This window comes from Aristolochia californica, unplaced genomic scaffold, assembly GCF_029961685.1.
Source record: "Aristolochia californica isolate CCGP_79_NKW_82.1479 unplaced genomic scaffold, dmAriCali1.0.hap1 SCAF_8, whole genome shotgun sequence".
NCBI classification, from domain to species: Eukaryota; Viridiplantae; Streptophyta; class Magnoliopsida; order Piperales; family Aristolochiaceae; genus Aristolochia; species Aristolochia californica.
The window spans coordinates 468,206-477,549 of NW_027182279.1; the positions used below are offsets into that span (position 1 = coordinate 468,206).

At 39.0% G+C, this 9,344-nt stretch overlaps 2 protein-coding genes across 2 annotated transcripts; one reads left to right on the top strand and one right to left on the bottom strand.

The window, feature by feature from the left end:
• Positions 1-311: 311 nt before the first annotated feature.
• On the bottom strand, positions 312-3,794 carry LOC137938853 (uncharacterized). Its single transcript, XM_068783925.1, has 3 exons — positions 3,215-3,794; positions 2,448-2,578; positions 312-1,346 (listed from the first exon to the last, which is right to left on the bottom strand). Exons 1-3 carry the CDS (start codon positions 3,458-3,460, stop codon positions 566-568), a joined length of 1,158 nt encoding a protein of 385 aa, XP_068640026.1. The 5' UTR covers positions 3,461-3,794; the 3' UTR covers positions 312-565.
• Positions 3,795-5,322: 1,528 nt separating this feature from the next.
• Positions 5,323-9,338, top strand: LOC137938620 (photosystem II stability/assembly factor HCF136, chloroplastic-like). Its single transcript, XM_068783585.1, has 8 exons — positions 5,323-5,838; positions 6,118-6,353; positions 6,677-6,807; positions 7,467-7,599; positions 7,808-7,930; positions 8,444-8,518; positions 8,656-8,771; positions 9,065-9,338. Exons 1-8 carry the CDS (start codon positions 5,508-5,510, stop codon positions 9,129-9,131), a joined length of 1,212 nt encoding a protein of 403 aa, XP_068639686.1. The 5' UTR covers positions 5,323-5,507; the 3' UTR covers positions 9,132-9,338.
• Positions 9,339-9,344: the final 6 nt, after the last annotated feature.

Sequence of the window (9,344 nt, forward strand, 5' to 3'; positions counted from 1 at the left end):
TATAATGGCAGTACATGGAGTAGCAAATCTGAACCTGATTGGAAGTATTTTTCCCGTCTTTAAATCATCTTTTGGGTATAGATAGTGTTCACATGATGCCACTGCAAATCCAATTATGTGTCTTTCAAAGCTTTTATATTTTCCATTTGGTCGATGCTGACCTGTACTGCGAATTACCCAAGATACCAAATAATGCAGGAATTCAATAAATTAAAGAAAAATCTAAAGCCCTTTTCAGAAGTCAGTCACCGATGAATTGAAGCGGGAGCTGAAAAACAACTCGAAACAAATTTAGATTTGTATTTGCTGATAACAGGCTATGAAGACCTAAAATTTTGGGCACCATCCAGATTTGAATTTTCCTACAATAAATACAGTATGCAATAGTGAATGACTAAAGAATACTTCGGTGCAATTGTCACCTAATTCACAATTCTCTGGTTAATAACACAAGTATTACTCCCATCTTTTGTTTCTGACAGAAAGCTATGTACTGTGTAAAAGGCCCTGCTTAAAGGGTAGGCCCGGGTGACGAACTCGCAAAGGGGGGTTATGAATCTCAAAACTAATCTAGAGCAGCCTTGTTTCTTCGACCAGTGATCGGCTTTGGTAATCCATCAAATATTGGCCGCGTAATTGCTGCCGTAGACAGAGCCTGCAAATCAGATTTGAGAGACCGTTTGGCTGTTGGCCACTGGGTAGTAGTACCATTATCAGAAGACTGCAAGTTTGAAGTGCTGGAAGATTTACGGAAATTGGCAAAGCTATCAGCAATCGAGGCGGAGTCTCCAAATGGGATAGGGTTTAACTGGCCTGGTTCTGCATCTGCAGGCGAAGCGACCCGACTACCAGACTTTGGTCTTAAAGCTAAACCTTTTCCTGCTCTTCCTGATAATCCACCACCACTATTGTTGTCTACCTTTAATATCATTTCGGGTGTGGGAGAGGGGGTATCGGTCTCAGCTTTTTGACGCCTACGAACAGAAGAATCATTTGACCTCTCAGCCTCACCATCCCCAGCCTCGGAAAGCAGACTCTCCAGCAATTCGCTATTTTCCGTTAAAAACCCATTGACCAAGCTACGAGATTTGCGATGCCTGGTTGGAGGTGGTTCAGACACTGGTGATGTTTTTGGTAGTTGCTCTGCATCTAGGTGTTTTGCAGTCCCCTTTCTGTAGAGTGTCATTTCTGTACCATCTGCTGGATTCTTGTTTTTTGACGGTGTGAGACCATAATAGCCCTGCAGACTACTCATGGCTGATGAAACTCTTCGTTGGGGAGGCTTCAACTTGAGTGGCTGGAATGACTCCAAGACATCAATATCTGTCTTTCCATTACTGCTTTCTCTGCCCCAAAAAAGAAAAGAAAAGCAGTTTATTTGACTACCTCTGGTAAAATATAAAACACACAACAGCTAAGAGAGTTGTTTCCCCATAACTCAGGCGAATATAGACGAATTCTAATACAGAGCAACAGCAGCAGCAATCCCCCTAACTTCTCTATTGAATATAAAAGTTTATTAGTTTCCTGAGTGTGTGTACTGTTACTCAGATGCAACTGGAAGATAGTGGTAGACACGTCTAAATGGGCATTGTAATCACCACTCCTGTTCAAGTTCTCCATAGGTTTTCCAATTCCACTATGCTTGCCATTTTAAACAATAACCTGGCGTCTATTGTTTGCAGAGCAATTTGCTTCGTGATGTCAAGATTATTGCCTTATGCATAGTTTGACTAGCTCCTGCTGGTTTGCCATCCTTTATGCAAAAAAAGATGCTAGCAAGGGATTTTATATTTATGGGAATACATGATTATAGAAATAGATTATGCAGTCCGGTTATTAAACTTCTTTTTGGGTTATTAGTCTGGCATGTGTGTTTCAGACCTTTAGATTGAAACCATTTAAAAATGGTCATTGATAGCAAAAGTTATACAATATTATGAGCAGAGCTTTTTAATAATTAATATGGTAAAATAGGCATGGAATGTTCTTCTTCCTTCCATGGGGTAGAGGCCAATTTGAAAACTAATGCATCTCAGAAATGAGTATGTCAAGGATGGAAATATGCTTCTTAAGAGTTCTAACGTCTGCCAACGCCTTCCTTAACATACGTGTTAATTGCAAACATTGAAACGCAAGGAATAATTCAACTACTTAAGTTCCCTACATATCTACAACAAAGCTTCAGCAGTTTAACAGTGTAAAATCAAAATTTTTATTGCAAATATGTACTGGAAATATAACTGTCATTGACAATCATGAAGTTAGAAGTGTTCCACAGCCCTCGACAATAGTTATTTGAATTTTCTTGTATGGTAACCATTGATTAATTATTTTTTTCAAGGCAAAGTAAAAACCTGTGAAGAACTACAAAGCTACGAATGCATGAAATGAACATTAGCTTCATGAAAATACAAAGAAGACAACATAAACGAGCATCATGGTACCTCATGGCAGCTGAACCATTTCCTACAGCACGAGATGGGGGATGCCTTCCTGGCAGTGGTATTTGCAGTGATCTGAGAGCAAACATTTGCAGGTCTGTAACCAAGCCATTCATACGTTTAATATCCGCCACCTAGCACAGAAAAATAATCTCTGTTACAAATCCAAATCACTTCGAGAAAAAAACACATACAAATACCATCGTCAGCAAGAGAAATATCGGCAGAAAACAAAGGCAAGGTAGCATATTGAAATTCCAGGGAAAATTAAATACGAACGAAAGCAATATATAGACCAAACCACGGCAAGATACTGAAGTTTCACCACTAATGAACATTTCTCTTTTCGCCAGTTATTGCCCCCAATCTCGAATCCTCACTTGCAGGTCATAACAACCTAGAACTAAGGGAGATTCCGCAAAAAAAAAAAAAAAAAAGCTCACTTGAAGCTGTGTGCTGCTTTCTTACAGAATAAAATAAATTTCTGAAAGGAACCAAAGGAAGTACAATAAGAGAAGGAATCCAGATACCAGAATCTATACACTTAACACTGGGAATAAATAATAACCGTAGCGACGAAGAAAACCCACTGAAATTTAGCGAAAGGATCAGCAAACAAACAAAAATGTTCGCTTTTGCTTTCTATGCAAATGTCAGATATTTGATGCAAAAAAATAGATTTCCAAAGACTGAAACGAGAAGCCTCCTACAAACATCAACTTAAAAAATTTAAAGAACAAAAAAAATAAAAGGAAGAAACAAGTATCTACCTCAACACCATACTTAATAGCTACCCCGGCTAAAGTATCCATCATCGATACGGGATGTTCAATATAATTTAAACGCGCATTCGAAGACGGCAACGATGCTGCCAACAGATACCCTGTAGACATCACCGAATCCGTTTCTCTACCTCTCTCCCCTAGATCATTCGAAAAAAATTGAGGATTAGAGAATCGCCTGACTCTTTCGGGTTGCATCTCACCCAATTCGCCCCAAACAGAACCTAAATTCATCTACAACACCAAACACCACTGACAACCATCATCTCCGACCGCCGACACCGGCCATTCCACAAATTCCACCAGATCGGCCAATGCCGACACACACCTCGTCCAAATTCTTGTCAACCAAGTCACTCAGATCATACAACCAATCGCCTCCACCAAAACGGACGATATTTACACCAGCGGAGACAGAACACCCAGACGAAGACGCAGATCTGTGAACCCGGGCAAAAGATGTCGATTTTCCGACCGGTTTCGCCGATTCCCACACCCCTCAGGCAGGATTGCGGTACCTCTCCAACCGACGTGTTCGATTTCCGAAGAATAACAAAAACGAAATTCAGAGAAAACGAAGGAAGAAAAAATTGAGAATAAAATCTAATTTTGACGCGGAGATCGATTTATATACCGTCGAGCGAAATTATTTTACATTCACCGACGTGGCATAGAATGCCACGCGGGAACTTCCCATTCGCTAGATTTTCTCCGTTTTCGTAAAATTATTGTGGATAAGGAAGAGAAAAGGCGCTCGGAGTTCGACTTATTTACGGAATCATTCTGAGAGAGGCGTGTTCTCGAGAATCTTGGCCTTTCATATCTTTAATTTTTATGTACCCGAAAGTACCCTTGATATGTTTTAAACTCCCCTTGGCATCCACCGACGAAGAGTCCCTAGTTGTCAAACCGTGAAGTGTACTCTTCAATCTCCACCACAACAACAAGGTCCAGCCTTTGGATGCCTGAATTAGAAAAGGAAACCCTAGCTTTCATTTTGTCAACTTCGGTGGACTATAATTGAGTTTTGAGTCATAAGTGAGTCCATTCGTCCGGAATTAGGTAAGTCTTGTGACATAGTCAGGGCCACGGGGAGTAATTGCTCGTAGTGAAATATTAGAAGTCGATATATTTTTGTCTGAACTAAGATTTGTCATGAGTAGGATTCTATCGATAGCATCAAAATAGCAAGTGAAGAGGAAGCGTTTTAAATTTTTCACAAGAGGTGATTTTATCTATGTAATTAGTCCCCTCAAATCACATAAAGAAAGTAGGAGAGACCAATTTATTTGCATGGATAACATTATCTTTATGTGATTAAAGTGGACTAGTTTCATTATTGTTATGTGTACTAGCAAATTTGAATACTTTATAGAGGATTCCACTTTGAGTTTGTGAAATGTCATCTCCTTGTTTGTTGTTACGAGGAAACAAACAAATTCGTGTTCATACTTGATCCTAGTTTGTAATCGATCTAAGTTCATTTTATCCTTTTCCTCCCATTTTCATTGACTTTTCTTTAAGTATATCTAGAAATGAGAAAATAATTCGGACTATTTGTCCGAGGGTGACCCTAATAAATAGACATAAATGGGGTCTTACTATATCGCCTGAAATTTTTGAAAGAGTAGTGTGACATAACCCCTATATGAAATAACATTATAGAAAAGTTATGCTTGAGAAGCCTCAAAATTTTGCCATCCCCAATTCTTCTTCTCACAAAACCAAGACACCCACCATTTAGTCTTTAGGTTTTGTATTGAGATGTGTTTCAAGGAATTCAATGTGCTTGTAAGGTGAGGAGGTAATTTAATTTCTACGGAGGTTAATTTTGGCAGTTTAAAAAAATTGGGTAGTGATTGTAGTGATTGTAGTGAAAGGAAAACCATAGAGAGATGACACTTTGATCATTTAAAGGGGTGAAATGGGAAAAAAGAGTTGAAAATTTCATCCGGTCAAAATCCTCATCTCGTAATGACTACTGACACTTTGATCATTTAAAGGGGTGAAATGGGAAAAAAGAGTTGAAAATTTCATCCGGTCAAAATCCTCATCTCGTAATGACTACTGAAAATCCATGAAAAGATGGGGCAAGCTTCCATGTGGGAAAGGCTTTTAGCTGAAATTCAATTCACGGGTATTCCACAAATTCCACCATCGGACTCCTTTTATTTGATCCACTAGCCATTGAGACGCCTAGAAGGCCCGCGAAGCCGAGTATGCACCACTGCAGATAACAGATAAGAGAGAGAGAGAGAGAGAGACGAAGACGAAGACAGCAATGGCGTCGATGTCGACTCTGCAGCTCACCGAGTCAAGCTCCCTCCGTCTTATACCTTCTTTGCATCAATTTTTCCTTAGGAGGAATGGGCATTTTCGCACGTCTCAATCGCGATTCATTACTTCTGCTTCTCTACAAAATAATTCTGTTAACAGAAGAAGGTTCATCGCGGACACAGCTTCTCTTTCAGTATCTCTTGCTTCTCTCACTGCCCTCGAACTTCCGGCGAAGTCAGATGAAGGGCTTTCGGAATGGGAGCGAGTTTATCTTCCCATTGACCCTGGTGTCGTACTTCTTGACATTGCGTTTGTTCCAGATGACATGAAGCATGGTTGGTTTGCTTTACTTGTGGGTTTTCCGGAGTTTCGGTTTTCTCTTTTTTTTTTTTTAGATGATGAGGATGGACTCGGAGTATGGTATTTGTGAAATGTAGGAAGCCATTTTGGAAGTGGAAATTGTGTTTGTTTTCGCAATTTTGTATTTGGTTGTTCTTTCCTAATTTTTATTTTTATTTTTTCATTTTATTTATTTATTTATTTATTTTTGTCGATCGTAGAGGTGTTTGGTAGATGTGGAGTGATTTTTACGAACACGGTTTTGATTGTTTCAGGCTTCCTTTTGGGGACGCGGCAAACGATTTTGGAGACAAAAGATGGTGGCACCACCTGGTTTCCACGTTCAATACCTTCGGCTGAGGATGAAGACTTCAACTACAGATTCAATTCCATCAGTTTCATGGGCAAGGAAGGATGGATAGTTGGGAAGCCTGCAATTTTGCTGCATACCTCGGATGCTGGAGAAAGCTGGGAAAGGATACCATTAAGTGCTGAACTTCCGGGTGATATGGTAAGCTTAATCCAATTGAAGCACTAGCATGACTGTCACTATGTCACTTAGCATAAGTTTCTATAACAACCCAAAAGTATTTTGTAATAAAGTTTTCATCCAAGAGCTCATTAATTACTTGAACAGCTTTTCTGTAAGTTGAAGACTGTACCCAGATATTATTATTGAGCATAACAGGATATACTCTCAGCGGACTAAGACAAACCTTAAATTATTCAAAAGCAAATCTTTAAAATAAGAGAAGTTTAAAACATTTTTCAATAAGAAGCCCTAAATGAGTTGATAATCCAAGAAAGTGGATGTGATTTATGGACTTTGTGCAGGTTTATATAAAAGCAACAGGGGAAAAGAGTGCAGAGATGGTAACCGATCAGGGAGCAATTTATGTTACATCAAATAAAGGATACAACTGGAGGGCTGCTGTTCAAGAGTCTGTTTCAGCTACTCTCAACCGGTATACTTCTAGTGGAGATTGTATTGTCATATTTCTGCTTCACAGTATTGCAACCTTGGAGTTCTGGTTTTCCTAACTTGTTAATCATCATATGTATGAGAAACATGTGACAGGCTCGCATTTTACAACCAGGCCCTGGATTCACATTTTCTTGTTTTCCAATATAGCTTCATGATGGGCTACTGATTTAGTTCAAGTTTTCTGTTTGCTTTGTATGAGAGGGAGAGTGCCTAAATACTTATGAAAGAGTTTCACCAGTCTTTTTACCTTGAATCCAAATTCGCAATTTTAGATACAGTACCCAGGGGACCTAACGAATTGCTAATAGCAATCGTGGAGTCTTCTTTAATTTCTTTTTTTCTCACTCTCAGAGATTTGGTACCATTTAAATCTGCAACAAGAATTCAGATACCTAAATATCATAGATATAACTTAGACATAGATGTTTGAATGCTTGGGCCTAATTTAACCTTGCCATAGGTGATAGCAGATGTTTAATACCATTTTGAAATTCTTGTTCTTTACAGCATCAGTAGTTTTAGGTACCTAACATTTGTTTTTAAGTGAAATTTTCCATTTGATCCAACCAATGATTACACTAAAGCAAACAAGATATTAGCCAGCATCTTTGAACTCACTATTCTTCATTACTTATGCAGAACAGTCTCAAGTGGCATCAGTGGTGCAAGCTACTACACAGGAACATTCAATACGGTAAATCGGTCTCCAGATGGCAGCTATGTTGCTGTCTCAAGTCGTGGCAACTTCTACCTAACTTGGCAACCTGGGCAAGTAAGCTTCATTTTGTTGCTTCCTCCAAGATCATATTGTGAGGACTCTTATGCAATCTTCTTAGAAACTACATAAGATGGAATTGTTTTTTAAGACTGTTCAGTAAAAGCTGTAATTGCTACCATCTGCAATCCACCATGCCAGTTAAATCTCACTGATAGTTTTGAGCTGCCCAACAATTTTAGTTATGTTTCTACGGTTTTGGCAGGCATTCTGGCAACCGCATAACAGAGCAGTGGCACGAAGAATTCAAAATATGGGATGGAGAGCTGATGGTGGTCTGTGGCTTCTTGTGCGTGGTGGTGGTCTTTATCTGAGCAAAGGGACTGGTGTAAGTCCAAGCAAGAACAATAATCATTTCTTCGTCTTATTTTGTGTGTCACTGAAGATATTTCATCATCCTTGCTATGAGTTATATGCTCTGCAAACTTGCTGATTGCTTTCAGAACAAATAAATTGCTCCAATTACAGGCATAGCTGTTCGATCAATGAATCCTCCCTCTAGTTGTGACTGCAAATGAGTCACCTTTCTTTCCAGTTGTCATTTTTACAGCGAATTTTCTGCCTGTTCTGTGCTTCCCACTTAAGGTTCCTTTCTATTTCTGCATTTTTCATGGTTGTCTATCTTAGAAGGTAGGCTGCCGTTGGTCCTTGTCCCTGCGGCTTCCTAGTTGCAACGTAACTGACCCCAACATCACTGGGAGATGGCTCTAATGTAGACAAGTCATTCACTTTATTATTTGTCATCAATCTTTTGGCAGTTCCGCTAAAATAGTAATAGCTATGTTGTTTTTTTTTTTTCATTGAATCTAAAATTTGAATAAATTTTTTATTTCATTGACAGATATCCGAGGATTTTGAAGAAATTCCTGTCCAAAGTCGAGGTTTTGGCATTCTTGATGTCGGATATCGTTCAAAGGTGACTACCTCTCTTTAATGAATTTGCTTCCATTTCTCTCATTCTCAAATGCAGCAGTGCCCAAACCAGTGAGTGGTGGCAATGAAGTCTGTTCACAAATTTCACCATTGGCAATTCTAAAAAGTTTGTGATGCCAGGATGAAGCTTGGGCTGCCGGAGGCAGCGGGATTCTGCTGAGAACAACTACCGGTGGCAAGACATGGTCGCGTGATAAAGCTGCTGATAATATTGCTGCAAATCTCTATTCAGTAAAGTAAATTTATTATCACATCCAGTCTATTATACTGTTTTCAGTATCCTTAACTTAGGCAGTAGAGCAGGCCTGTATCAGTTTTATACATCCTGTTTTGGACATCTCAAAATCTGATATAAACACCTGGTACATTTCATACTTAACTGCATACAGTAACATAACACCAGAAATTAAAAAAAAGAAAGACCCCAGTCCATTGGCTGCAGAGTTTAGTAAATGATCCTCATCTTCTCATTGCTCCAATTTCTCTTGTACTAATTTAATCATACCTGGAATTAATCTTTTCCCTGCAGGTTCATCGATGATAACAAAGGTTTTGTTCTAGGAAGTGATGGTGTCTTGCTTCGGTATCTTGGATGATGAAGATCCTCTATTTTTGAGAAAATCCAGTCTTCCTTAAATATGTAATTACTTTGTACTTTATATTGTTGTAGCTGAAAATTCTCTTTTTTCCTGAAAGTAAATGTATCAATTTCATTGGAATCTCTATTCTCATCTTGTTGTAAGTTCTACGATATTTGGCATCTGGAACCCAACCCCTTGACAGACAATTCTCTTAATACCAAATAGGGG

Coding starts and splice junctions, on each gene's coding strand:
- LOC137938853 (XM_068783925.1), bottom strand. CDS start 3,460: ATGAATTTAGGTTCTGTTTGGGGCGAATTGGGTGAGATGCAACCCGAA. Junction 2,579..3,214: donor CTATTAAGTATGGTGTTGAG/GTAGATACTTGT, acceptor TTTCTGTGCTAG/GTGGCGGATATTAAACGTAT. Junction 1,347..2,447: donor AATGGTTCAGCTGCCATGAG/GTACCATGATGC, acceptor TTTTTGGGGCAG/AGAAAGCAGTAATGGAAAGA.
- LOC137938620 (XM_068783585.1), top strand. CDS start 5,508: ATGGCGTCGATGTCGACTCTGCAGCTCACCGAGTCAAGCTCCCTCCGT. Junction 7,931..8,443: donor ATCTGAGCAAAGGGACTGGT/GTAAGTCCAAGC, acceptor TTTCATTGACAG/ATATCCGAGGATTTTGAAGA. Junction 8,519..8,655: donor ATGTCGGATATCGTTCAAAG/GTGACTACCTCT, acceptor TTGTGATGCCAG/GATGAAGCTTGGGCTGCCGG.